Source organism: Azolla caroliniana, unplaced genomic scaffold, assembly GCF_043228905.1.
Source record: "Azolla caroliniana isolate FFs.n. ecotype wild unplaced genomic scaffold, voAzoCaro1.0.p SCAF_11, whole genome shotgun sequence".
Classification (NCBI taxonomy): Eukaryota; Viridiplantae; Streptophyta; class Polypodiopsida; order Salviniales; family Salviniaceae; genus Azolla; species Azolla caroliniana.
The window spans coordinates 8,580,694-8,597,546 of NW_028230446.1; the positions used below are offsets into that span (position 1 = coordinate 8,580,694).

Here is a 16,853-nt window from a genome sequence, read left to right on the forward strand (position 1 = left end):
GTTGTTTCTAGGATGTACATTCATATCATGTTGATAACATGCCTCTATTAATTGCACAATGTGGTTGCAAAAATGCCGTATAACTAACACATGGACTTCAAGATTTTGAGTTATGTCTAGGATGTTCAAACCATTACACCGTTAAAACTGTGGTTTGGATGGATGAAAGTTGATGAAACCACCAACCAACCAAATTTGCCCAAAACCTACTTTTACTTACTTTGCTGGTGCTGCTACGCTTAGCTAGGGCTACTACTACCTTTCGCTTTCTCTGCTTTTGAGCTTCCACGCTACATTCAATCCCATCTCCCTCCCTCTGCGTTTCTTCGAGCAGAGCTCCCTATATTTATCGTTTCTCTCTGTAAGTCTCTCTCTCTCCCTCTCTCTCTCTCTCTCTCCACGTCTGCCGCATCGTTAGGCTGGATTTGTTTGACTTGCGTAACATCTGTATTCAGATACAGAGTGAACTTTTGAATCCGCTTGCGTCGCAGAGATTTTTCTACTCCTCTTGAAAAAGAATCTGGATGCATGAAAATATTCAGAAAGGCAATGCAACTCTTCCTTAGTTAGAATGACAAGGAAGAATTGATGAATCTAAGCTTTTTGGCAATTCAATACTTGAGGCATCTCTTTAAGCTCTACTTTTCTCGCTTTGAGACAAAGAATGCCCGAATTAATAATGTGGTTTATTATTATATATCTTTCAAAATCGATAGCGAAGTTAGACATTTTTCACTGAAGCTTTAATCACCAAACTGTGTCTTTTATTACCATCATTGCGATATCTATTCCATCATTGAAACGATGCTGTTTAGTTTAATCTCTTAGGAAAGCTGTTAAAAACTTGTTGCTTGGAGGATGGGCAAGGGTCCTGGCATTTTCTCTGAAATCGGGAAGAAAGCAAGGGGTATGCACAAAGTTTTCTATCTGCATATTGTTTTTCATTGGATGTGGCTTCGAGGTCATCCAAATCTAACAAAAAGATTGTCCCTGCCTTTCAGATACATTGTATAAAGATTATTATTATGACCACAAGTTCAGCCTCACAACCAACACATCGACTGGCTTGGTAATTTTTTGTGCTGAGCTTAGATGCTCTATGGTTTAATTGAAATAGATGTGTATATTTGAAGTTCGAAGGCTGACCAAGCCGCAGATGCTTAGCTGATCTTTTCGGACGATCAGCCACACTGGAACTGAGACATGGCGATGGTTTGAATTGAATTGAAAGAGAGGTGAATTGACGGGGAGGTTAAATGCATTGGAATTGAATCCAAAGAGAAGGTTTTTTTGAAGTAAATTAAAATGCTTTATAATTGAGTTCAAAGTGATGCTTTTTAATTGCACAGAAGGAGGGTTTAAGTGAAATTAGATGCTGTGGAATTGTGTCGAAAGAGAGCTTATTATAAATAAAATGCTTTTGAATTGAAGGCAAGGTAGGTTTTTCGAAATTAAATGCATCGGTATGGAATTGAAAGAGATGCTATATTCGAGGCTTACTTGTTTGTCATTGAATAAGAAGAGGCATTCTGAGTTGAATACTGTAGAATTTAGTTGAAAAGTTGGCTTGTTCATGCCTCAATTCTGTAATATTTCATTGGAAATGAGGCTTACCCAATTTAGTAAATGCTGTAGAGCTGACTGGGAAAGGAGGTTTATTCTAAGTTCATTTCTTTGAAAATTCTAGGAAAGTCTCGTTTGATGATCACACTGAATGGCTTTTTGCAGACTTTCACCTCCACTGGGACCAAGCAGGATGAAACTGTTCTGGGGGATGTCACAGTTCAGTTTAAGAAGGACATTCTCACCGCTGATTTGAATGTCGATACCAAATCTAGTGTGCGTAGGAATCTCATGTTTCTTGAAGTTTAACTCTTATGACCTAATTACTATTGACGAAATCATTCCTTTTTCTTAAACACTGTTGTTATTTTCAGATCTCTGCTACTGTCACTGTGGATGAGCCTACCCCTGGTCTCAAGGCAATTCTTAACTTTACTGTGCCTGACCAAAAGTCAAGCAAGGTATCAAGCAAATGTGAATTTATAACTTTAACGAGTAATTTTTTATTATTCAAGTATTGAAGTTTATCTTTGCTTCATATATGACACTTTTTCCCATTACACAGGTCGAAGTTCAATACAAGCATGGCTATGCTGGTGTGAGAACTAGCCTAGGTCTAACTCCGTCACCTATCATGGAGTTCTCAACAGTTTTGGGATCTAATGAAATAGGCCTTGGCGGAGAGGTTGGTTTTGATAGTGCTACTAGTGCTCTTACAAAGTATAATGCGGGGCTAAGCTATTCAAAGCCCGATTTCACAGCTGCCCTCTTCTTGTAAGAAGCTGCAAAATTATTACCAAGGGTTATTTATCTTTCCTTAACAATCATCATTCATTCCTCGCTTCCTTTTTGTTGTTTGTTTTTTAGGCTTGACAGAGCAGACACTATGAAATTCTCCTATGCCCACACTCTTAGTCCCCTCACGAATTCTGTGGTTGCAGCTGAGATTTCTCACAGCATTTCGAAGAACAACAATGCATTCACTATCGGGGGAAGCTACATGCTCGACCCCCTCACAACTGTGAAGGGTAGGATCAGTCACATTGGGAAAGTCTCTGCATCCCTTCAGCATGAATGGATTTACAAGTCATTTGTAACGATTTCTGGTGAGGTTGATGCTCTGGCCTTGGACAAGAAGGCAAAACTGGGGATCTCTGTCATCATGAAACCATGACCGATGTCCATCTAGTCTAAATCATTTTTTATCCGAACATTTATTATTATCATCAAATAACAATGTGATAACCTCATCTGCGAACAGTTGTTTTGGTAGTCCTCGGGCAGTTTTGGGTGGGTGTCCTTTTGTTTGCCTAGTAAATTAAAACATTATTAATTCGAATGCCCCCCTTTTTCGTAATAATTAAATTCTCGTTTTCTTAAGAGTTAGAATTGAGATTCTTTGTGAATGAACAAACTGAATGAGAGGATTTTCAATGACCTCTTTGTAAGAGCATTTAAATTGTGTGATTGGAATGAGAATGTGAGTGGTGGTCTGATAATATGTTGATTCCACAGCTGTTCAAAGCTTGAATATTTCTGATGGTTGGCCTAGAACATTTGATAGAATGAATGATGAATTTAATCTATAATCCATGAGCTGAATCCTAGTCTAGGATTGTGTATGACTAAAGGCAATGAATTTGATTTATAATGCATCAAATGAGAATTACTCTAGAATGTATATAATGTTATACGGACAATGAACTTTATCTATAATGTCATGAAAGGAATTAGAGTTCCCCAGAATGTGTAGAACTGTAAGACAGGGTATCGAAGTTTCTCAGGTCGTACATGACTGGAAGATAGTGAATTTGATTTGTAAGGCCATCAGATATGTATGACCATCGATGAATTTGATTTGCTGGGATTGTATGACCATCAGATATCATAGTCACTCATTGTTTCTGACAGTAAGATAATAAGTTTGATTTATAATGCCATGACATGATAGTCATTCAGATTGTATGACATTTAGCCAGTAATTTGATCTATAAACGAGTTAAAATTGCTGTGACAATGAATTTGATTTGCGAATCATGTACGCATAGTCACTTGGACTGTAAATGACAGCAAGACAATGAATTTGCTCTATAATTTATTACATGAATTGAAGTTACACAGGTATCATATCTACTATATATGTTGATGACTAAAATCTAGGATGCATATTAAAGTGGATGTCTTGCCCTAGTATTTTTTTAGTAATGGCCTTGATATTTTCAAGTGAATTCTTCTGTTAGATGGTCATCTTTCTAATTAATGGCAAGTTTACAAGTACCCAATGTGACAGATTCCATGTCTTAAGCATATATGTTGATGACTCATGCCTTACATGTGCAATGATCTTGATATGCAAACAATAGTGTTTCTGGATGAGTTGTATGGTCTTGTTGTTTAGTTGTGTGAACTTGACTAAGTCAAAACTCTTACTCTTGCATTTATATTAGTCAAAATGTTCTAATATCTGGCATGCACAAACATAGAGGATGCTTATTAAAGTGGATGTTAAGACCTAGCGTTTCTTGATAATGGCCTTTGATGTTTTCAAGTGAGTTCTTTCATTAGATGGTTATTTTTTTGATTAATGACGAGTTACAAGTGTCCAATGTGACAAATTCAATGTCTCAAGCATATCTGCTAATGACTCATGCCTTAAAGTGTGCAATGATCTTGATATGAACAATAGTGTTTGTGCAGGAGTTGTATGGTCTTTACTGTTTAGTTGAAGTCAAAATTCTTATTCTTGCATTTATATTAGTGGCATGCACATGTTGCGATAACATATGTGCGTAACCTACTCGAGTGGAACCATAGGTGTCTTCGACCAGGGAGTTAGAAAGGTGGAGAAGACTGAAGATTCGCTCTTGTTGAAGAAGGCTCCTTGTCGAGCAAAGGCTCATCGACCTTTGGGGCTCGTCAACCTTAGCTTGTCGACTTCTCTCACTGACCTCTCCCTCGTCAACTTCTCTCGTCGACCTCCCTCATTAGACAAAGCTCATCGGACAAGGGGACAATGAACAAGGTGTCAAAGAAAGGTCTAGGGTTTTCAAGGCCGAACAGAGCGAAGATCTTGATGATGATTAACACACAAATAGGATCTAAACACGTGATTAATGGATGTACACGAGATTAAGGCAAAATGTTGGTTAAAATATGCGAGGGATATCTTACAAGATTTAGGTTTACAACGACTAGATATAAACTACCACGATTTTGGTAGTTTTATACAAATGGTCACTCTATTAGAGCTCAAACGAAATGAAAACGAACAAAAGGGGGCTAAGGAGATTCTGGTGAAGGTGAGTCAAGTGAGCCACTAGGACCACGACTACGACTGTTGGCTATTGTGCCTGAATGGTGGAATGGCGGTGTAGTGTTCCCGTGTCACTTTGTCCTCCCTTCAACGACTGGAGTGCAAGGTTGCACGCCCTTCTCTCTAAATCGCCATTGTGTAACGTTGTCCACTATGGAGAAGATGATCCAACCTCCAAAGTAGTTGTAAGTAACCCGAAAGTCAACGAAGAACCCCAAAATAAACCCCATGAGAAGAAGAAAAGACCAAAAACCTCCCTAGACCTAAAGTTTGCAAAGAAGAGGAAAGCCTAGACACTCACAAGAAAGAAAAGAAACCCTAAACTCTCGACTAAGACGATGGAGGAGAGGAAGAAAGAAACCAAAATCCTAAGTCCTCTAGTATTGGAGGAGAAGAGAACAAGAAGACAGAAAACCTAATGGTATCCCTTAAACTACAAAAATGGAGACCCTCTAGAAATGAAGAAAGGGAAGAAAACAAAACCCTAATGTACATCCTTGGACAAAAACTGGGCGATCCTCAAGAAATAAGCCCTCTTATGCTCTTTTTATAGAGAAAAGATTAGTCTATTTTCGGCATTTAATGTAGTTTTATTCTCTTGCTTCGAAAATGCAAAAGAGAATAAAATAGTCCTTAATCCACGTTGACAGAGATTTGAACTTGTTGAGAATCAAACCAAACTTCCCCAATGTAATGACTTTCACACTAGCAATGGACACACTAGGTTCAGGCTAGTTTTGTAAATAGTAGAAAGGACAATTGGCCTAAGTTAGTTAGTATTTAAACCAACTCTTTTGTAACCTAGTTACCATTGGATGATTTTTGGTTGTAATTGTTCTCTGCTAATACACCTCCTTGTTCTCTATCTTTAAGTTCACACACACACACACACACACACACACACACTCTCTCTCTCTCTCTCTCTCTCTCTCTCTCTATTTGCCTTACACATACACAAAGTTTCCTTCCGCTGCACGAGATCACCTACACTCTCCATTTCTTTACATGGTATTAGAGCGAGTGGTATTCTGATAAAAACTTTCTCAACTGTGTTGTGTCACACGTAGATGACCAAATAGAACCGACTCAACAACAGAGAATAAATTCGACTTGCTGAACACTCAGATGGGAAGCGCTCTTCCTATCGAGAAACTCAACACATCGAACTTTGCATCTTGGGAATACAAGATGCACCAATACCTTGTTAGCCAAGGCTGTTGGAGTTACATCGAAGGAGCTCAAGAAAATCAACCCAACCCGGCACATGTCGACTACCCAACATGGGAGCAAGGGGTGAGTCGCGTGCTGTATTGCCTAGCATCATGCATCCATGATCACATGCTCAACTACATTCGTGTTATGGGCATGACCATATAATATCCGTGGTAAGTTGTACCGCAATATTCTACACACGAGGATAACATGTGAGGGTTAACGAAGAGTGTAAAGAATTTGTTGGGATTACGATCCCTTCGGGTGGGATGGTCGGATGTCGGAGATGAATGCCGACGAGCCCGGTTTCGGTTTCGGATCCGGATGTTGAAGACCCCGGCTTCGGTTTCGGATGACGAATGTACCCGGAGAGCGATCCGGATGCAGGGACATATCTGTGAATATGTCCGCTAAGGGCCCCTGAGGCTATAGTTGTAAATAGCCCCAAAGTCATATATGTATAAATATGACTTAGGGCAAATAGTTTTGTTGTTGCTAATCATTTTTCTGTTTTTCCACTCAAGAGGAGTGAAGAGGGAGCAGCCGTGAGAGAGAGAGAGAGAGATAGAGAGTGAGAGAGGAAGAGGACTACGCCTCTGTGTATTTCCGCCGCCTGTGGCGAGGACAGCGAGCTCAAGGTCGTCGCCTTGCAGCTCGCCATTGTGTACTTCTCTTTGTATAGCGTTGGTTTGGAGTCTCGTACTCCCGTGGTTTTTCCCATTTAGGGTTTTCCACGTTAATCCCTGTGTATACGTTTGTTTCTCTCTTTGGTTCCTATTTTCTGCTGCATTGATCCGCGATTACTCGGTTGTGGCCGAGTGGTGAAGGTCAATCGAAGCGTCGATTCGCAACAAACTGGTATCAGAGCGAACTGCTGCAGAAAATGGAAGGCGGCGGCAGCGGGCAGCCGGGGATGATGGTGCTGAATGCGCAGAATTACGCCGACTGGAAGATCAAGATGGAGGATCTTCTGATTGTTCGGGACCTGTACGAACCGATTGACAGGTCGGAAATACCGAAGGGGGTACTTGAGTCGGAGTGGAAGCTCCTGAACCGGAAAGCCGTAGCGACGATCCGACAATATGTCGATGTAAGCGTCCTACAACATGTGGCGAACGACACCAACGCATATGAGATGTGGAAGAAGCTGTCGGGCCTCTACGAGAGGAAAAATGCGTTGAACCGGACCTCCCTGATGAGGAAGATAGTGAATCTCAAGTACCGGGACGGCGAGAGTATGGTGGAACACGTAAGCACGTTCATGGGATTCGTGAATCAGCTTGCGGCGATCAAGTTCCCGTTGGAGGATGCAATGCAAGCCATCATCCTGATGTGTACATTGCCGGAAAGCTGGGAGAACTTGGTGGTGACTCTCAGCACCTCCTGCACAGAAGATAACTTGTCCTTGCAAACGGTAAAGACAAGTATTTTGAACGAAGAAGCGCGTCGGAGAGATAAAGAACCGGCCTCCGACCCGAAGGCGCTGCTTACCGAATCGGATCGGGGAAGACAATGGAACCGGAGTCCGCAAAGACGGGAGAAGTCGGGGACCCGGTCGCAGTCAAGAGGAAGGCCCACATGCTTCCACTGTGGGAAACCGGGGCACTTCCGAAAGAATTGTCGGCATTACCGAAAAGACAACGGAGCCGACGACACCGATTCGAAGAAGTCACCGGAGAGAAACGGTGCATACCGGGGAGCCACGGACCGGAGAGGTTCGGATCGGCGAGGGCAGGACCGGAAAGGAACGACGGCACTCGCGGCAAGTGAGGAAGAAATCATGCTCATCACCGAAGAAGGTGAACTAAACATTGCCGGCGATGAGACGACCTGGGTGGTCGATTCCGGAGCATCGTTCCACCTGACCCCGGAGAGAAGATACTTCTCATCCTACACAGCCGGTGAGCATGGCTGTGTTCGGATGGGAAATGAAGGTACGTGCCGGATTGCCGGCATAGGAGACGTGTGGTTGACAACCCCGACCGGATGCAAAATGCTGCTGAAGGATGTCCGACACGTTCCGGAGGTTCGATTGAACCTGATTTCGGCCGGGAGGCTAGACGATGAAGGCTACGCAGGTAGCATCCGGAACGGCGTAATGAAGTTCAGCAAGGGGAGCCTGATAGTGGCTCGGGCCCGGAAAGACAACACACTGTACCTGATGAATGCCCGGTTATGTCCGGAAGAACTGAATGTGGCAGCCGACACTGCCGGTGAGCTGTGGCACAAAAGACTGTGCCACATGAGTGAGAAGGGGATGAAGAGGCTTGCAGAAGACAACCTTATCCCAGTGAAGCATGTGCACCTGGAGAAGTGCACCGATTGCCTGGCCGGTAAGCAGAACCGAACCTCCTTCCACTCAAGGCCACCGACGAGACGTAGCGCACCATTGGAGTTGGTGCACACTGATGTGTGTCAGGTAGAAACGAAGTCACATGGCGGAGCCCAGTACTTCGTAACATTCATCGATGATCATAGCCGAAAACTGTGGACGGCACCGATGAAGACAAAGGACCAAGTGTTGTGCGTCTTCAAAGAACTCCACGCGAGAGTGGAAAGGGAATCCGGCAAGAAGCTGAAAGCGATACGAGCGGATAACGGAGGGGAATACCGGGGGCAGTTCCAGGAGTATTGTCGCTCGAAGGGAATCCGACTCGAGTTTACTGTGCCGAAGACGCCGGAACTGAACGGGCTGGCCGAGAGGATGAACCGGACCATAATGGAGAGGGTCCGGAGTATGCTGGCGCATGCGAAATTACCCAAGGGATTCTGGGCTGAGGCAATGTCGACGGCGACATATGTGATAAACAGATCACCCTCAGTACCTTTGGACGGAGACACGCCGCAGAGAGTGTGGACCGGTAGGGAAGTATCCTACCGGCATCTGAAGGTGTTCGGGTGTCTCGTATACGTGCATGTGGCAAAGGACCGGAGAGGAAAGCTAGATCCAAAGACCCGGCCATGCATATTCCTCGGTTACGGCGACGACGAGTTCGGCTACCGAGTATGGGACCCGGTTGACAAGAAGATATTCCGGAGTCGTGATATCATCTTCATGGAGGACAAGACACTCGCCGACTGGGAGTCGGAGAAGAAGATGAAGAGCTCCAAGTCGACCGGTGAGGATCAACTCTACGAGGAGCAGTCCCGACCGGCAAGGGACCGGTTAGCACTCGAGGATCCGGCCGAAGACGGTGAAGAAACAGAACCGGCCGAAGAAGATGAAAATGATACCGGAACCGGCCCCGATCCCGAAATGGATTCGGATGAAGAAGAAGAATCGGAAGAACCGATTACCGAAGCTCCCGAACGGAGATATCCTCTAAGAGAGAGGAGGGCCCCCCGGAGATTTCCGGATCCAGAGCACGTGCTGCTAACCGACGAGGGGGAGCCGGAGAGCTTTGAAGAAGCAAAGCACGACACCCAGAGCCGCAGGTGGTTGAGTGCCATGCAGGACGAGATGGATTCCCTGCATGAGAACCACACATATGAACTTGTGGAGTTGCCGAAAGGAAAGCGGGCACTTCGAAACAAGTGGGTGTTCAAGCTGAAACCGGGAGATGCCGGAAACCCCCCGAGATACAAAGCCAGGATCGTGGTGAAGGGGTTTCAGCAGAAGAAGGGCGTCGACTTCGACGAGATATTTGCCCCGGTAGTGAAGATGACCTCCATCCGGACGGTGCTGAGCATAGCGGCAAGCATGGACCTCGAGGTAGAACAGATGGACGTGAAGACGGCATTCCTTCACGGTGACCTCGATGAAGAGATCTACATGCAGCAACCGGAAGGATTCGAGAAGAAAGGGAAGGAGCACCTGGTATGCCGGTTGAAGAAGAGCCTTTACGGACTGAAGCAGGCTCCCCGGCAATGGTACCGGAAATTCGACTCCTTCATGACCGACGAAGGGTACCTCAAAACGCAGTCCGACCACTACGTGTTTATGAAGAAGTTCGAAGGAGGAGACTTCCTAATACTCCTCCTGTACGTGGACGACATGTTGATCGTCGGACGGGACCAGGTCAAGATACGGATGCTGAAGAAGGCTCTTCACCGAACCTTCTCAATGAAGGACTTGGGTCCGGCGAGGCAAATACTAGGGATGCACATCATCCGGGACCGGAAGAAGAAGCAGTTGTGGCTGTCACAGGAGAAGTACGTGACAAAGGTGCTTCACCGGTTCAACATGTCGGAAGCAAGACCGGTCGGATCGACCCTCCCGGCAAACTGCAAGCTGTCCAACAAGCAAAGTCCCAAGACAAAGGCTGAAAAGGAGGATATGATGAAAGTGCCATATGCCTCAGCCGTCGGGAGCTTGATGTACGCCATGGTGTGTACGAGACCGGACATCGGATATGCAGTCGGAGTGGTGAGCCGGTACATGAGCAATCCCGGCAAAGAGCATTGGAACGCGGCCAAGTGGATACTCCGATACCTGAAGGGCACGGCAAACGTGTGCCTCCGATTCGGCTCCGGTAAGCCCGAACTCGACGGCTTTACCGATTCGGATATGTCGGCTGATGCAGATACCAGCCGGTCCACATCAGGGTATGTGATGACGTATGCAGGGGGAGCTGTTTCATGGCAGTCGAGGCTGCAGAAGACGGTTGCGTTGTCAACTACGGAGGCGGAGTACATGGCGGCTGTTGAAGCCGGCAAGGAAGTAATATGGATGAAGGACTTCATTAGAGAGCTCGGTATCCGGCAGGAGGAGTACCGACTCTACTGTGACAGTCAGAGTGCAATCCACCTTGCGAAGAACGCGGCCTATCACTCCCGGACGAAGCACATCCAGCGAAGATATCACTGGATCCGCGAAAGGATAGAAGACAAGGAGTTCGTGCTGACAAAGATCCACACGGACGAGAACGGGTCGGATATGCTGACCAAGGTCCTCACACCCGACAAGCTGGAAGCATGCCGGAAGAGGATCGGATTGGAAAGACATCCCATGCCGAAGTGAAGGGGGAGTTTGTTGGGATTACGATCCCTTCGGGTGGGATGGTCGGATGTCGGAGATGAATGCCGACGAGCCCGGTTTCGGTTTCGGATCCAGATGTTGAAGACCCCGGCTTCGGTTTCGGATGACGAATGTACCCGGAGAGCGATCCGGATGCAGGGACATATCCGTGAATATGTCCGCTAAGGGCCCCTGAGGCTATAGTTGTAAATAGCCCCAAAGTCATATATGTATAAATATGACTTAGGGCAAATAGTTTTGTTGTTGCTAATCATTTTTCTGTTTTTCCACTCAAGAGGAGTGAAGAGGGAGCAGCCGTGAGAGAGAGAGAGAGAGATAGAGAGTGAGAGAGGAAGAGGACTACGCCTCTGTGTATTTCCGCCGCCTGTGGCAAGGACAGCGAGCTCAAGGTCGTCGCCTTGCAGCTCGCCATTGTGTACTTCTCTTTGTATAGCGTTGGTTTGGAGTCTCGTACTCCCGTGGTTTTTCCCATCTAGGGTTTTCCACGTTAATCCCTGTGTATACGTTTGTTTCTCTCTTTGGTTCCTATTTTCTGCTGCATTGATCCGCGATTACTCGGTTGTGGCCGAGTGGTGAAGGTCAATCGAAGCGTCGATTCACAACAGAATTGAGGATTACTTTTAATCCTAGGGATTGAGACAACCCATTAAGGCCAAGTGTGAACTGGCATGGGGGCCTTAGGTCTGGCTATAAATATGCGGCCTAGCTACCCTCCTTTGACATTATCGACTACGTCGAAACTTTGCTCTTGTGGTGATCAACTCTTGTAGCGAGCGCGCGAGTATCAAGTACGGCTTGATGCCACAATGGTGGTATGGGATACCGATAGAGGCTCGAGTCCGTCTTGATCCCTTCATTTGGGGGTGGTTGGGTGGATCATCACCCTTCTTTCTCTCTCTTCTCTATTTATATTTATATTATATTTCCTTATCTCATGCTTAGATTAGGATTTGACTCTAAAAGTGGGTATCAGAGCATTTTTTCTAATATTTTCTTTGTTTTGGATGGTGATCGATCGATATTCGTTCGAGATTGATCCAAACACACGTCAACAAAGGAACTTCAGTACTTCCTTTCTTTTTTCTATTCTTTCTTCTCCCATTCTAATAATGTTTTAGTTGATATGTAATAATTTCAATCATTAAAATATGTTGTAGTGGTAATCATTTGGTTGTATAAAACATACATATGTATGTGTATGAGGTCAATACCTCAATCGCCATGTATTTGATATGCAATTTGTGTTGTATAGGTAAGAGACCAATACCTCGATTGCGTATTACGCTTACTTACATATGTTACGTTTGTGTATGAGGCCAATACCTCAATTGTTATATATTGGATATGTGATTTGTGTCGTATGCATAAGAGGTCAATACCTCAATTGTGTATTACATTTACTCTTGTTTTTTGGATGTTGTGTGTGCGTAGAGGCTATATGGCTCGATTATATATCTCGTTTACATCATTGATTGGTTTATATTTGATTAATGATTCTTTTATATATATACATATGTGATTACATGTATACGTATGTGATTGTATACATGTCATAAACATATAGTGTATATATTAGTTATTTGTCACGTGATATTACTTGATCGATGGTTGTCTTTCGGAGTAAGGATCTTGGTGGCTGTCCTCACATTTTTGTGAGAATGTTGCCATGACTCACCAATGGTTGGACATTTTGGAGGTCGCAAAACTCTAGATTTAGTTTCTCGACAATATTGGTGGCCTCGCCTTCGTTATTTTGTTGAGGAGTATGTTCGTAGCTATGATACATGTTGTTGATCAAAGAGTCCTCGACACCGATCCTATGGCTTACTACAACCACTTCCCATTCCGGAAAATCCTTGGAGGTCTATATCCTTGGATTTCATTACCGATCTCCTAGTTTCAAAAGGTTTTGATGCAATTCTCACAGTGGTTGATCGACGTACCAAAATTGCACATTTCTTGCCATGTACAAACTCTATTACTAGTTATGTAGGGGGTATTAAGCATCACGGTCTTCCGGATGATATGATTAGTAATCGTGGTCCACAATTCAATATTACTCTATATGGACTTATAAAGAAGGATCTATCAATTATCCAAAAACCAAATTGGTTCAACACCATCCTATAGCTCCCTATTGCCTACTCTTTGTACTCCATCGTATAGTGCAATCCAATATTTTCTTTTCAATTCTCTTTCTATCTTCACTATATCTGTTTCTCTTTCTCACTCTCTCCCTCTCTCTTTGTCTTGGCACTCAAATCCACAAGTTTTTTTCCCTATTTTGGCTTAATCTCTTTCCTCATTCCACTTTACCTCCTTCCCACTCCAAAGATTCTCCACCTTCTGAGACCCCTTTTTGTATCTTCTATCTCCCCTTCTATAATCTTCTTATTCTTTCTCTTTCCTCATTTTTTCACGCTTTTTATCTCCTATTTTTAGCTATGACACAACTACAAACTTAGAAATTTAAAAAGCTACAGAAAGCTCTCTTTACAAGCTTTCTAAAACATATTTAAACATGACATTTGGGTGACAAACAATAGAGTTATGATCATTCCTTTTGGACTGTTTTTGGGTGGCCCACGTTTTCTTTTTTTTACTTTTCTCTATGTCTCTTACTTTTACTTTTGACTTCCTAAGGTCTTAGTTCGTTTTCGTAGCCTCCAAATGTGAATGATCCAAAGCTTATATTCTTGTAGTGTTCAATAGCTTGAATTCTAAAAACACTTTCACATTTAGCCCTCCCCCTTGCGTCTTGGTGAACCCTAACCTACTAATAAAACCAAATATTCTCCTTCGCCTTATTCATGGCTATAGACAAAGGAGAGAATAAATAAAAAAGAAACAAATTATGTGACGAAAACCCCCTCTAGTCGGTAGGAAAAACCTCACACTTATAAACATACATACACACACACACACATTGACAATTGCCATGACCATCTTTCTCCTTGTCAAGACTCAACACAAGGAAAGAGGTTACCAAAATTATTATGTCTTCGTCAACTCTCCAAACACGAGTAGGGCCATGCGATACATAGCTCTTGAGAGAAGTAAGTATGTCAACATATGAATAAACCTTTCAAGTGAGCGAACTTTTTGCACAAACACCTTTAGAGCTTTGAGACTTGTTGGAGTTGTCACCTTTTGAATTACTTTGATCTTTGATTGTACATGAATTCCTTCTTGGCACACCACATTCTCCACACTACCTTGTTTTTTATAAACGACTATTTCATCTACAATCTCATCTCGTAAAGGAAGTGAAAATTGATCTTGTTTGGTTGAATCAATCAAGGGTTGAAAGTTGATGTCATCTTGCCTTAGAACCATAACAATAAGTGACACACACCTCAAATCCTCCATATGATAAATGAAACTCTCTTGTAATAATGCGTTAAGATCTTCCTTTTTCACAACCTCCGATTGTTGAAGCATTTGGGCAATTGGTACACTCTCCTTCAAGTTGATGTGGTGTTTGATATCATCTTCTCCTTTTATCTATGAATAGACATTTATGAGTAACTTTGGAAACTTAGAAAGAAGAGAAATAAACCTTAGATGCTCTTCTCCTTGGATATCGTTTGAAATCATCTTCTCTTTTTCCCCCAATGTGACTTCTTCTTCCTCAAACACCACGTGGAACAATTTGTTTTCCCTATCCCATGAAGATCCATCAATCGTTATGATTTCCTCTTCGATAGATGATTCCTTCTCCTTTATACATTTGATTAGTTGTTGTAGATACAAGTTGTAGAAGATGTTAAACCCCTTTGATGGTGATAAGTTCATGATACTCCAATCATGTATTACATGCAATTCTTGCATCCAAGGTCTTACTAATAGTAAGGAATAAGATGGACCTTTAATGAGTATAACATGTAAATCTATGGAAATAGATCTACCAAAAAAATCAATAACCTTATCCTCTATAGCTCCCAAACAAGGAACCAAAAACCCTTGTCAACTATATTATTTTCATTTATTATTTCACTATAGAAAATTAATGTATATTCCAGATTTCTCTGGAACATTCTAGAAACTTCAGGAGTACTTCTGACAACACTATAAAAAGAGGCACAAGGCATTATTTTGAACCAATTCCGTTCAATGCCAAGCTTAAGCCTCCTAGCTATTCTTATACCTACTCTTCATATAATATATCACCTGTTATCATCATTCTCTCTCTCTCTCTCTCTCTCTCTGAGTCTTACACACTCCCTTCCTCTTAGTACTAATCTTCATAGTACTTTCCTTCTCTAGTACTAATTCCCTCTCTGTTTTAGTACGATTCCTGACAGTTTGAACCGAATTTGTTATCCTCTTATCCCTCCTTCCCTCATTATTAATCCTCTTATCCTCCCTAGTAAATGGCAACTATTAGCACTCAAGAATACCAATCTGTTTTCTCGAAGCTCCTGTGCATAAAAGAGAAGTTTGTAGCACTAGAACAAGAAAATCATCGTCTGTTGGGGGATCTTCAACAAATAACTCTAGAAAAACAACAACACGGGGAGTTGACGTTACTTGTGCAACAACTTGAAGCGACTATTGTATCATTACACAAGGATCAAGCACTCAAGAGACTCACAAAGAACCCAAGATCGGTCTTCCTATGAAATTTGATGGGACCCGATCGTAGTTTAGAGGTTTTCTTAATCAGGTACGTTTAGTGATTCGAATGCATTCTTCTCGATATCCCACTGATGCATCACGAGTGGGACTAGTAGGCATGCTACTTAGTGGCACGGCTTTGGCATATTTTGCCCCCATGTTAGAAAAAAGCTCTCCCTTGTTAAATAATTTTGAAGAGTTTATTAGCGAGTTTAAAGCCTTGCATGTGGTTTAGTACCTAGCTATGTGTCTATTTTTTGTTTCAATTTACTAATGAATATTTCAAGCCAAATGGAAGGGGAAGGAGGGGGTTTACCAATAACCCTTATGGATCATCAATATAGGGATGATGCTATCAGTACACAACAAGCGATACAAAAGTATTGGGCAGAAAAGAAAAGGAAACATCGTCAAATGTTGAAGGATAAGAAAGACACATTCACTAAAGGTAAGGATAGTATTGAGTGTGATGTATGTCTGAATACCATTGAGAATGGAAGTAATGAGACTACTATCATAGAGAGAAAGGTTGTAGACTATTTCAATGTTCAGACCAAGCACATAAGCAATGAAGACAAGAAGGTAGTGCTTTATGGAATATTAAATGATCCATCAATAAAGGAGTTTGTTGATTGTGATGGTCTTAATGCAAACATAACATTTGTACTAGTAAATAATCTCCGTAATAGTTTCGTATCCATGAGCAGGTCAGAAGATGATCTTGTCTTAAAAAGGTCATCTAATGATGTTACTTAATAGTGATGTTGACGATCTTAACATCAATGTGCTATCTAAGGTAATCGGTGTTAGTAGAAAAAGTGTCTACAATACAATGAACTGGATTATTTCAAGTGGTGAAGGAACTAGTCTGCTAAAGCTAATATCAGAAAGCAAGGATATAATCACCATATTTTGGACTAATTAGAGTAGGGTTTCACCCAATAAGAAGGATTTATGGAGGAAATGTTGTGGAGGTATTCCTCGCGGATGCGTGGAATGAGGCGGAACCTCGGGGGTCCTGTACCAAAGAGCGAGAGAGGAAGGGGAAGAACCCTCTACGTGCGAGCGTAGATCCATAGGGACACGGCCCTTCGACGCAAAGACGCAAGTGGGACAGCGACATAGAAAGACACGAATGTATGTATGTATTAACAAAGACAAACAACAAGA

General features: G+C 42.9%; 1 protein-coding gene across 2 annotated transcripts; it reads left to right on the plus strand.

Moving 5' to 3' along the window:
* The first annotated feature begins 290 nt into the window (after positions 1 to 290).
* On the plus strand, positions 291 to 2,821 carry LOC147857695 (mitochondrial outer membrane protein porin of 36 kDa-like). Of its 2 annotated transcripts, XM_087326712.1 has the most exons (7): positions 291 to 361; positions 829 to 907; positions 1,002 to 1,069; positions 1,729 to 1,839; positions 1,938 to 2,024; positions 2,129 to 2,337; positions 2,431 to 2,821. In XM_087326712.1, the coding sequence occupies exons 2-7, from the start codon at positions 859 to 861 to the stop codon at positions 2,735 to 2,737; spliced, it is 831 nt and encodes a 276-aa protein (XP_087182838.1). In that variant the 5' UTR covers positions 291 to 361; positions 829 to 858; the 3' UTR covers positions 2,738 to 2,821. The 2 variants fall into 2 exon arrangements, with proteins under 2 accessions (XP_087182838.1, XP_087182839.1); XM_087326713.1 differs by lacking the exon at positions 291 to 361 and having other exon boundaries at positions 816 to 907.
* Positions 2,822 to 16,853: the final 14,032 nt, after the last annotated feature.

Excerpts from the sequence above, each read along its gene's own strand:
- LOC147857695 (XM_087326712.1), top strand. The coding sequence starts at position 859 with ATGGGCAAGGGTCCTGGCATTTTCTCTGAAATCGGGAAGAAAGCAAGG. Across the intron at positions 908-1,001 it reads AATCGGGAAGAAAGCAAGGG|ATACATTGTATAAAGATTAT; the intron begins GTATGCACAAAG and ends CCTGCCTTTCAG. Across the intron at positions 2,338-2,430 it reads TTCACAGCTGCCCTCTTCTT|GCTTGACAGAGCAGACACTA; the intron begins GTAAGAAGCTGC and ends TTTGTTTTTTAG.